The sequence below is a fragment of the Hylobates moloch genome, unplaced genomic scaffold (genome assembly GCF_009828535.3).
Source record: "Hylobates moloch isolate HMO894 unplaced genomic scaffold, HMol_V3 SCAFFOLD_14, whole genome shotgun sequence".
Lineage (NCBI taxonomy): Eukaryota > Metazoa > Chordata > Mammalia > Primates > Hylobatidae > Hylobates > Hylobates moloch.
In genome coordinates, this window is record NW_026652289.1 from 84384777 (window position 1) to 84397098 (window position 12322).

The window sequence follows — 12322 nt, forward strand, 5'->3', positions numbered from 1 at the left end:
GATAGGCATGAGTCACCGTGCCTGGCCAGGCTTGCAGAAGTACGTTTAACAACTGCCAAACTTGATTGACTTTAACAAGGCAAAAATCTTGAAGACTCTTAGAAAAAAATAAAATAGTAATGTGTCATATAAAGTAATCCTGAACTGATGCAGTCAGAGTGTGTGTTTAACTCACAAATGCATGCAGAGCCTAATAATCACAATTTCTCTCATCCAGTGGATGTTCTCATCATATTGGAGGACCCTACTCATCCTCCATTTCTCCATGCATTTGTAATAGAAAAGGCCTCAGAAGTAGCACTGAACCTTCATTTTACTAGCATTTTTATATATGTTTATTTTTAAACAGTTTGTTAGTTAAAAATTTACATACTATAGAATTCACCCATTTTGAATTTCTAATTCAGTAATTTTTAGTAAATATACAGAGTCTAGTTTTGGAAATTTTTCATCACCCCAGAAGTCCCAGCTCCAGGCAGCCACTAATCTTTCTGTCTCTAGATTTTCCTTTTCTGGGCGTTTCATATAAATGGAATCATACTATATGTGGCCTTTTGCCTCTGGCTTCTTTCATTCAACATACATGTTTTTGAGGTTCATTCATGTAGTGTGTATCAGCAATCTTTCCCTTTTTATTTCTGAATTGTATTCCACTGTTTGTAAATGCATTTTGCTTACCCATTTACCTGTTGATGGACATTTGGGTTGTTTCCACTTTGTGGCTGTTATGAATTATGCTGCTTCATTTATTTAGATCTTTCATTTTATCAGCAGTGTTTTATTGTGCAAGTCATATTTATTTTGTTAAATCTCAAGTATTTTATTTTTACGTCACTGTGAATATAATTGTTAATTTCATTTTCAGGTTTACTGTGTACACAGATTGTTGTGTACAGAATTTCTGTGACCTTACTGACCTCATTTATTAATTCTAGTAGTTATTTTGTGGATTCCATAGGAGTTTTTACATACAGGATCATATTGTCTTCAAAGACAGTTTTTAACTTTTTCTTTCTGATCTGAATGCCTTTTATTTTCTTTTTCTTGCCTAATTGCTCTGGCTAGATTCTCCAGTTCAATGAGATGGAGAAGTGTAGAGAACAGACATCCTTATCATCTTCCTGATCTTAGGGAGAGAGTATCCAGTCTTTCACCAATGAAATGAGAATAACATTAATTGTAGGTTTTTGTGGATATCTCTGATCATTTTAAATAAGTTTACTTTTATTCCTAATCAGGAATGAATGTAGAATTGTGTCAGACGCTTTTTCTGCATCTAATGAGATGATCGTGTTGGTTTTGTCCTTTATTACTGTGGTATGTTACCACTATTGACAGATGTTAAACCAACTTTGCATTCCTGGATAATTTGGTTTACTCATATTTTTATTGATTTTTACATCTATAATCATAAGGGATATTGGTCAATAGTTGTCTTCTGATTTCCCTGGCTGGCTTTGATAGCATGGTAATTCTGGCCTCATTGGAAAGGACAACAACTATAAAAGACAGGAGGGAATCGTTTGCCACAGCTTCAGTTAGTAGTGAACAGTCCCACTCTCCCCATTTACTTCTCAGTATTGCCATGTGGTGTGTCAGTAGAAAGATTACCTTATACTTAATACCTTGACAGAAGAGCAGTAGAATGGAGTCTAGACGGATTTTCTACCACAAACCATTCGAATGTAAAAAGTATGAGCAATGAGCTTCTATTATCTGGCAAATATCCATGTATAAAAGACCATCTCCTATTAAATGCTAATTTAGTTTATCTACAAGTCTAATATTTTAGAGTTGCTGTAATCCAGTAAAATTTCCTTATACAGATTTGGAAGGCAGTCTAGGTGTGCAGAATACTAAATTATCTAGTTTATCTTTCCTTCCCTTTCTCTCTCAGCATTTTTCTGTGTTGTAATCATTTTCTTTCCATTTTATTGACAGAGGAGGAAGGAAGAGACTTGAGCTGTTGTGTAGCTTCTCTTATTCAAGTGATGCTGGATCCCTATTTTAGGACAATTATTGGATTTCAGAGTCTGATACAGAAGGAGTGGGTCATGGCAGGATATCAATTTCTAGACAGATGCAACCATCTAAAGAGATCAGAGAAAGAGGTAACAAAATCTTGATGCCTTTTTATCAGTCTTTGAGGATACACAAAATAAAATATGTGTCATTAAAAGATGAAGGGGCTTTTAAAAAATACTGTATTTAGTACAACTTAGTTTCCTTAGTCCAAAGCTAACTAATGGATTAGAATTCAAATTGATGTACTTATTATAAAGATTATCATAACTATGAAGGTGAAATTTTTAAAAGTTGTCTATTGAATTTGTCTAAGTGGAAAACTACTGAAAAAATTCTGAATAAAATACTGAAAAACAGATAACAAGCACATTAGCTATTTTGAAAAATCACTTTTGGAATATCATATTTTCTTAAAATGGGATACATAGGTTAAGATGGAAAGTTTGAGAGGGCCACCTTTGTAACAGCTGTGGAGTTAGTGGCTGCCTTGGATCTCTAGTTAGGCTGCGGAAGGCCTTACACATATCTTACCGGCCAGGCAGGTCAGTCAGATCAGTTTTTAGAAGGTTGTTTCAGAGAGCACCATTTGACTTGTGGTGTCTCATAAAAAATAGTGGTCACCCGCTCCTGCACTTGGGGACACACCATGTGACCTAGGCTGATCCCAAAGTGTTTTCTGAAATGTGGGGATGTTTTCTGGATGTTGAGCCTACGTGATCAGCTAAAAATTAGAGAAGTTTGGTTGATGGTTTTGTTTTGTTATATAATCTAAAGAATTGTTTCTAGGACATGCTTAAACACATATTTTGCTCTTCCCCCTTCATATATTGGCAACCTGCTCAACTGTGTGCTTTGCCATTTCAACTTGTTACATGTATTGGGCAAGTAAGGGTCGTGATGTTTATCACGGTTGAACGTTACTTCTTGGGTTTGATAGATGTGTATAGCTCAGCTTAGAAGCCAAGTGTTTTAGGCTTAGATGTTTTCTCATTCATCTCTTCTTTAACATCAGCAGTACATTTTGAAGTAAATGTGAACGGCTGAAGGATAACATTAAATGATCCCATTGTCTCTTTGTATTTGCCAGTCTCCTTTATTTTTGCTATTCTTGGATGCCACCTGGCAGCTGTTAGAACAATATCCTGCAGCTTTCGAGTTCTCTGAAACCTACCTGGCAGTGTTGTACGACAGCACCCGGATCTCACTGTTTGGCACCTTCCTGTTCAACTCCCCTCACCAGCGAGTGAAGCAAAGCACGGTAAGCAACCCTGTGGCTGTGGCTACGTTTTCCATGTTTTTACAACTTTATCGAGGCATAATTGAAGTATAATTCACTGCCTATTTAAAGTCTATGATTTAAAACTCTCTTACTGCCATTTTCAGCTGAAATTTCTGAATGGATTATTTTGAAGACACAAAAATCTAGGAAATTATTTTTATGAATGAACATTTTTTGTTTTACTCTACTGTAAATGTTTTGTAGTAAACCCCTTTAAAGATGTAAGTTACTTTAACCACCTTAAATGTCATGCTTTTGTATTTATATTTCACATTTGGGCTATTGGATAGTAAAAAACAAAAGCCCTGTTATAGGACATTTATTTCCTAGGTCAGTAGGATAAACAAAACAAGATTATTTTCCTTCAAGAGTTTTAAGTTTCCAGTCACAATTCATTGATGTAGAATTTATGACTAAGCAGGGTCTCGAGCCAAACTTGAAACTAGCTACAGCTTGCCACTGGTGGAAATCATTCTGAACCAAACTGCTATGTCACCCACCTCGAACCAACAACAGAAGTTGACAAATGCTGTGGAGACCATTGAGAGAAACAGAAAGGGGCAGCTCTTGTGGGCCTTCAGGAAGCCTTTCTAGGAAGAGGATTGCCCTCATAGTGAGCTCCAGGGTCTTCAGCCTCAGCCGTAAGGCCCTGGGCTAGGCAGTGTGGCCTGGGGAGCGGGAAACCCGAGTTCTGGTCCTGGTCTGGGAAAAGTGCTAGGCCCATGTTCCACTCAGGCTTCAGCCTGAGAGTCCAGGTTCCTAACCTGTGAAATGGATCTGTCAGACTAACACTTACACCTTTAGTCTCATTGTATGAGGTGAAACATAAAAAAACTGTGAATCATTATGCAAATTTTCCTAAAGACATATGAATTATTCTGGATTTGTTGGTGTAAAAGACAAAACACACTGGTCAGTTAAGGAGCTGATTTTATTTAGGCTATTGCAGGAGGGAGAACTTAATTAATGGGCATCCCAAAGAAAAGGACAAGGCCTGGGATTTTATAGTCAGAAGACAGGGGAATCAGGAGGGAGGGCAGTCTCAGTCCACAGGAGCCAGTTCTCAGGACACGAAAGGCAGGAGAGATTGTCCATCATTGCCACTTTTGGGGAACCCAGGGCTCAAAGAAACTCAACACCGTCAGCCTGTCTCTACCAAAAATACAAAAATTAGCCAGACATGGTGGTATGCACCTGTGGTTCCAGCTACTGGGGAGGCTGAGGTGAGAGGATGGCTTAAGCCCAGGAGGCAGAGATTGCAGTGAGCTGAGACTGTGCCACTGCACTCCAGCCTGGGTGATAGAGCCAGAGTCTGTCCCCTGCCCATCCCACCAGGAAAGTTTGACCTTTCCAGATACTGTGCTAAAGACCAGTGATACAGGCTCAGAGGCTCCTGAGGCATGGAACGCTCATTTGTTCGTAAAATACATTCTCTCCCAGTGGTTCGTCTTTATTTTTCGTCACCATAATCATTCTTGGGGCCCCTCTCTGCCTCGAGCCAGGCTTTCCCTCGGCCTTGTTTGCCTCCTTCAACTCTTCCCCATTCTCTCCCGTCACTACCCCATGCACACACAGACAGTGTGAGCCTCCAAAAGGTGCGTGAGGCGAGGACAAAGACTTTGGGGTCTGGGGACTGGGCAGTGCATGGGTGGGTATCTGCATGGAGGACTCCCGGCCCCCAGACACCACTGCCTCTGCTGCTTGGCTGATGCTGTGTGTGCTGACAGACTTCTCACCAGGAATGAACATTACTGAATTGTATTGCAGGAGCTGTAAAAAAATACTTTCTACAAGTATTTCATCTGCTTTCCCTGTTCGTGTTCTAGTGCTCTATTTTTTTTAATTTGGCTTTTTCAAAAGCTTTTTATGACAAATACTAACATGAATCCTCCTCTCCCTTCCTCCCTAGCAGGAACTGGTCATTATCTAAGGGTCGTGATTCTTAACTGTTCTCAGCCCCTTCCACACAGGCAAAAGCCCAAAGCATTTCTTTTTTTTTCCATTCTGAGGCCACCTTAGGTGCTAGTGGCCAGGTAGTGTTTATAGAAAATCTGATCTCTCTTGGAGATAAATATTTTTAATTTTCACCTTTTAAAAAAGAGAACATCTTTTTTTTTTAAGACAGGTTGGCTCTGTCATCCAGGCTGGAGTGCAGTGGTACAATATCAGCTCACTGCAACCTCTGCCTCCTGGGTCTGGCACTGCTCTTGCCTCAGCCACCTGAGTAGCTAGGACTGCGGGCACACGCCACCACGCCTAGCTAATTTTTGTATTTTTTTGTAGAGTCAGGGTTTCGCCATGTTGCCCAGTCTGGTCTTGAACTCCTGGACTTAAGCAATCCGCCCACCTCAGCTTCTCAAAGTACTGGGATTACAGGCGTGAGACACCACACTTGGCCAAGAGGACATTTTCTATATACTTACTGAAGGGCCATTAAAACAGGTTCGGGTTCATATTTTACTAGATTTCAGCTCTTAACAGTGTTTAAAGCAAATGGGTTGTTTTTAATCCATGTACATGATGAAATTTCAAGTAATTAAAATTTTTTTTTTTTTTTTTTGAGACAGAGTCTTGCTCCATCACCCAGGCTGGAGTGCAGTGGCATGATCTCGGCTCACTGCAACCTCCGCCTTCCAGGTTCAGGTGATTCTTCTGCCTCAGCCTTCTGGGTAGCTGGGACTACAGGTGCACACCACCACGCCCAACTAATTTTTGTATTTTTAGTAGAGACGGGGTTTCACCATATTGGCCAGGCTGGTCTTGAACTCCTGACCTCGTGATCCGCCCGCCTCGGCCTCCCAAAGTGCTGGGATTACAGGCATGAGCCACCACTGCGCCTGGCCAAAACTGTTAAGAGTATGTATATTTGGTGCTTAATAAATTTTTACTTATTTGAAATAGAAAATTTTGTAAAACTTTACAAAATGTCCTGTGCTGTTACACAGCTTACCCATTTCTTGATGATTCAAGCCGCCACTGTGGCAGGGAATGCCACCTGGCTGTGATGTAGTCATGGCCTCCTGACTGCTATATTCTTGTCCTAATAACATTCATTGTTTGCCTCTTTAATAATTTCCAAATAAATTCTTGGGGGTTTTTTTTGGTAGAAAATTTGGAGAGTACTAAAAGGTACAGAACAAAGAATCAGACATTTCCCATCATCCAGCGACTCTGTGTCTGGGGTTATTTCCTCCAGGGAACTGTTGTGTATATGCTGCTGTGGTAGCCTGCTGCCGTCAATCAGCTAAGATGAAAGTCCTTTCTCCACGTTGCTAAATGTGACTGTGCTTCATAGAAATGGTCTGGGCTGCCTTCCAGAGGAGCTCCATGTCTTCCTCACAATGAGGTGGTTGGCTGTCACCCTGTAGCCTTGTGTTGTCTGTTTACTGTGGTGGGAAGCCAGATAACTAGGCTGCACCAGCCCACAGTCCGGGCTAGAGGTGGACTCCTGTGAAGAGGGGTCTCCTATGTACATGGTCTCCATGGTTTTAGCCACATGCTAGGACCACAGGGGAGTTGATCCCTTCCTTCCTACCCTGAGTCTGTGGTCTGTGATTTGAGATCACTGGCTCAGTGAAGTGTAGCTCCCCACTTAGGAAGTAAGTTATAAAATTGGTGGCAGTGATTTCCATCCAAAGATTTTGTTAATCCACTTACCAACAGGTAACTACTTAAATGTACTGACCGTGTGCTCATAAAATACTGTAATTATAGAAATAAATTCAACATGTTTAAGACTTTCTAGTATCATGTTAGTGAAACTTCTCTTAATAACATTCTTATTGCCCAAAGGGCACGGCTTCCTCGCGGTCCTAAGGCAGAGGGCACCTGAATAGCACACTCCTTGTTCATGGGGACTATGGGGCTTCTCTGAGCTCAAAGGCCAGGAGCATCTCCTTTCTTGAAGTGAAAGTGCCACTCTGGTGGGTCTTGAGGGCTGCAGTACAGAACATTTAACCTGTATAATGATGAGGGGCTCATCCGAGAAAAGGCATTCATGAGAAAATCTTTAGTTTTGCAAATATTTATTTATTTATTTTGCAGGAATTTGCTATAAGCAAAAATATCCAATTGGGTGATGAGAAGGGCTTAAAATTCCCCTCTGTTTGGGACTGGTCTCTCCAGTTTACAGCAAAGGATCGCACCCTTTTCCATAACCCCTTCTACATTGGAAAGAGCACACCTTGTATACAGAATGGCTCCGTGAAGTCTTTTAAACGGACAAAGGTAAATCACAGCTAACAAAATGTGATGTTGGCTCACACGTAACCAAACACATCTTTTGAAAGAGAGCGTTAAAAGTAAAGGCACTTCCAAGAGTAACATTGCTAATGTGGGTTTCTGAGGGGTCATTCCCTTTTTAACTCAAATGACTGTATCCCGACTTTCTTCCTGGTGTCTGAGGCCCACAAAGTCTCAGTACCTGAGAGTGGGCAGATTACAGCTCTGAGCCTGCAAAGCCCGATTTACTGAAGCTCTATTTATCCATTTCTTGATGATTCAAGCCGCCACTGTGGCAGGGAATGCCACCTGGCTGTGATGTAGTCATGGCCTCCTGACTGCTATATTCTTGTCCTAATAACATTCATTGTTTGCCTTTTTAATAATTTCCAAATATATTCTTGGGATTTTTTTTGGTAGAAAATTTGGAGAGTACTGAAAGGTACAGAACAAAGAATCAGACATTTGGCCTCCTGACTGCCTCCATTCAGTTTGCCATTGTTCTTGATAGAATCGGCCAGGTCTAGGGTTTTTTCTAGCCTGTCTTAGAACTTATCCTTAAGCAAATTAGTGGATAGGAGATACTGTCATCCCCGTCCCCATTCAGGTTGATAGTAACAGCCTAGGTAGAGTCAACACATAAAAAAGTGTAATTCCAGGGGAGGAGGATTAGAATAAGGACACAGAGGAAGGGAGGAAAATGTTCTTTGAGGCTGAAATTCCATTAATTTTTCATAGTATTGAGTTTATATTTGCCATTGCATCCTTACAATCTTTCTAAAAAGGGAATCCCCGGAACATAATAAAATCTCTTCTGTATAGAAAAGCTACAGCTCCACACTAAGAGGAATGCCGTCTGCCTTAAAGAATGGAATCATCAGTGACCAAGAATTACTTCCAAGGAGAAATTCATTGATATTAAAACCAAAGCCAGATCCACCTCAGCAAACCGACAGCCAGAACAGTGATACAGAGCAATATTTTAGAGAATGGTTTTCCAAACCCGTCAACCTGCATGGTGTTATTCTGCCACGTGTCTCTGGAACACACATAAAACTGTGGAAACTGTGCTACTTCCGCTGGGTTCCTGAGGCCCAGATCAGCCTGGGTGGCTCCATCACGGCCTTTCACAAGCTCTCCCTCCTGGCTGATGAAGTCGATGTGCTGAGCAGGATGCTGCGGCAGCAGTGCAGTGGCCCCCTGGAGGCCTGCTATGGGGAGCTCGGCCAGAGCAGGATGTACTTCAACGCCAGCGGCCCTCACGACACCGACACCTTGGGGACACCGGAGTTTCTCTCCTCCTCATTTCCGTTTTCTCCTGTAGGGAATCTATGCAGACGAAGCATTTTAGGAACACCATTAAGTAAATTTTTAAGTGGGGCCAAAATATGGTTGTCCACTGAGACATTAGCAAATGAAGACTAAAATATTTTAGGGTGTTTTCTGAACATTTTGAGGGAAGCTGTCAACTTTTTTCCTCTGAATTAAAATTGCTAACCTAGGCGTTTGAAGCTTTAATAACTTTATATGTAAGAATAATAGTTGGAATTTGCACTAATATTTAAAAACATGTTGAATCATGCTTCTTTCACACTTATTTTAAGAGAGATGTAAATTTTGTTCCTGTCCTTTGTCATTACAGGTCTGGCTCTTGTAACTGTGATCAAACTGTTCATGTTCTGTCTGCTCCATTTTTGTCTCCATCCATCTTTCCTACCACCTGAAGGCTATCTGATAGTCACATTAGCAACCCCAGGCAGCAGACAGCAGGAAAGTTAGGAAATTTGTGTTTCATTATCATTTTTAGGAACGTCTGATAAAACCTCCAGCAGGTTTTAGGAAGTATTCATGTATTTTTTGGTAACTTTCTGTCACCTCTAATTGAACTCACCTGATGAAGGTTCAGTGTTCTGTGGCCAGAATTTATTATTTTAGATCACCTTCTTTGTGACCTTAGATCACTGTGTTTTGAAATCATGAGTTTGCTTTTCACTTCATAGGGCTAACTTTAAAATGATATGCACTGTTAATTTTAAAGCATTTGCTGCAGATAATTAAACTTAGAAGTGCCTTTGACTTTAAGATACAGATATTACAGAAGAAAATATAATTTCACTTTTTAAAATTGGGGTGTGAAAATCCCATTGCATATTTGAAATAGGCTTTTCTTACTAAGCTTCATAGCCAGGAGTCCCCAAAGTCTTGTTCCTCTGAAAGCCACTGGGGAGTGGCCTGTGGGGTGCTGATTCCTCAGAGGTGCATGCCGTAGACAGGAGCGTGCCATCTATGCCAAAACCTGCCCTCAAAAACAAGGCTTGCTGGGAGGCCTGCTGGGCTTGGCCGTCAGTATTTCCAGTGTGGTAAACTATTGCTGGCACTTCCCCCTGGAAATAGCTAATGAGGTCACGAGTTGGGCACCTGCACAGATGTCCTCCTTCTCTCATAGTTCCTAATGCTTAGGAATAGAATAGAAATAAAAAATGGATTCTCTCAAAACACTGCCATTTGAATGATGAGAGAAGTGCTCCCCCAGCCCCCAACTTTTTGACAGCATAGTTGAGGAGAATGAGCAGACACAGTTGTTTGCTTGATCTGAATCTCAAAGTATTTCCAAACTGTGTGACAAGAGCCTACCCACCACTGTAGAGGTCAAAGCTGAAGCTTCTTACAGCAGTGAAACGGGGCACCGCCTCCCCCACACTCCTAATTCCCTGCTTAAATCATGGATACTTTCAAATTTGACTTTTTCTTAAACTGCCATCCTAAGATATGGAAAATTTTTATAGTAAAGTGTCTAGTTAGCTTATTTTTCTAAAACAAGTGTTTTCAAGATAACTGTATTTTACCTTTATATGTACTGAATAGCTGTTTCTATTTGAATTATTTGCCTTTTAAAATTTGATAATGTCTCTGGATATAACAGGACAGGAGTTCTTACAAAATATCTTAAGAAATTCACTTTATGAGCAAACCCAAGGTTTTTGCCAACTTGTTGCCTAGAAAATAAGGGCTAGTTTCAGTTTATACAAATAGAATTATTAAACATTTTACAGTCCTTGATTAGAAACCAGACCTAATCTCCTTATAACACCACAGCATATCCTACCATTGACAGTGTAATCACAATTCTCCCTTTTTCATTTAGCTGCTTATTATTACTAAATGTTTTGGATTGAGCATTTTTCCCTCTGTAATTTTCTTCCCTCAAATTTATTTTAACTCTTGTAGTATTTTATTGTTAATTTACAAGTTTAAAAATATTAGGTACTATTAATAATGGTTAAAAATAGAAAAATGCATATTTTTGTATGATAATCAAATGTAAAATACAGTTTTATTTTTGCTGGACAGTTGTTATATCATGATTATTGTGCCACAGTTTATTGTGCATAATATGAAAAACAACTATGACAGCCTTCAGTCAGGCCAGGGTAAAGCTGCTTACCACCTCTGCCGTCAGAGGGACATGTGGTGACAGCAGTGGTGTGGCTGCACAGAGCGCACTAGAGAGAGCTCAGCACCCCCACTGCCCGCCAGCAGAGCCCGTGCTGAGGGAACGCCGCACAGATGCTGATGTGCTGGGTGAAATTTCTAGTATTGAACATAAAGGTGTACAGTGTCTTGCTGTTATTTTATGATGGAAACCGATTTTGAAGCCAGAAATTCTAACTTTATTTAAGGAAAGGATATTAATTTTTGTACTAACAAACAGAGGGTGAAAGCTGTTCACATCTGTCAACAAAATCTGCTTGCTGCAGTAGTAACCTCAAGTGGTTAAAACTTGATTTCCCGAGAAAACTAAAACCTTTGTGCCTAAAACTGATGACTTGAGTTCAAGTGGGATGAGCAAGAAGATGTGTTATCTTGTTGTTCAACAGTATTGAATGTGAATGAAGGAAATTTTGATGGCTTAATAAAATTCCACAGCGACTGTTTGTTGTTGTCAGTATGAAATCATCTGCTGGAACATGGTGATAGAAGAGGTGAAGGCATCTTCTCCCACCCATACTTCTGTGTCATCCATGGGACGTTTCTGCTTGCCCTCTAAAGCCAGGTAGTGATCAGTAACTTTTTTTAACAGCAAATCGAAAGTGGCTAAAGTTAGTTAAGGCCATGTGGATATTGATGGATCACGCCCTAACTGGTCCTTCCATTCAATAAATATAAAAACTGGGGAGTAATATTCCCCCAAGAAGGCTTCAAACAAGTCGAGAGACAGACTGGGATCCCAGTCCCTGACTCCTGGGCCTGGTGCATGGATAAATCACCTTTCTACCACACCCTGTTGCCCAGCCTGAGACCCTCCCACAATGGTGATGACCAGCCGATTTGACTGTACTGTCAACAGAGAAAATACCCCTGATCTAGGTATTAGGGATGGTCCCAGGGAGAAGGACAATGAAGGACAACTGCCTCTGATAAAGACTCCATTCCTTTCATGATCCAGGCCCAATCAGTAGAACAAGCATTTACATGTTACAAATTAACACAACTTCATGAGACTGTTTTAATTCCTAAAGAAATTGGAATTTCAACTGTTTCAGCCCTTCTTAGATAATCATAAAACAAAGTTTAACAGCTAAATGTGTATAGGGCAGGACTTAGATAAATTCGAGAATCTCGGTTTCCCATATAATTAATTACTTGAAGGAAACATTGGTTATGCTACTTTTTACTTTTTTTTTTTTTTTTTTTTTTTTTGAGACGGAGTCTTGCTCTGTCTCCCAGGCTGGAGTGCAGTGGCGCAATCTTGGCTCACTGCAAGCTCTGCCTCCAGGGTTCATGCCATTCTCTTGC

At 40.6% G+C, this 12322-nt stretch overlaps 2 protein-coding genes across 4 annotated transcripts in view; one reads left to right on the forward strand and one right to left on the reverse strand.

The window, feature by feature from the left end:
- MTMR10 (myotubularin related protein 10) overlaps positions 1-12100 on the forward strand; it is a 55183-nt gene extending 43083 nt beyond the window's left edge. The window contains exons 13-16 of one of the 3 annotated variants that reach the window (XM_032176312.2): positions 1942-2111; positions 3113-3283; positions 7349-7531; positions 11473-12100. In XM_032176312.2, the coding sequence (XP_032032203.1) occupies positions 1942-2111; positions 3113-3283; positions 7349-7531; positions 11473-11583 (635 nt within the window). In that variant the 3' untranslated portion in view covers positions 11584-12100. The other 2 variants (XM_032176311.2, XM_058427121.1) reach the window with 2 other exon arrangements.
- The window catches only part of FAN1 (FANCD2 and FANCI associated nuclease 1), a 38090-nt gene continuing 34555 nt past the window's right edge, over positions 8788-12322 (reverse strand). Inside the window, exon 15 of the mRNA XM_032176305.2 lies at positions 8788-8854. The gene's annotated coding sequence lies outside the window, so the exon portion shown is untranslated. The remainder of the gene's footprint in view (positions 8855-12322) is intronic.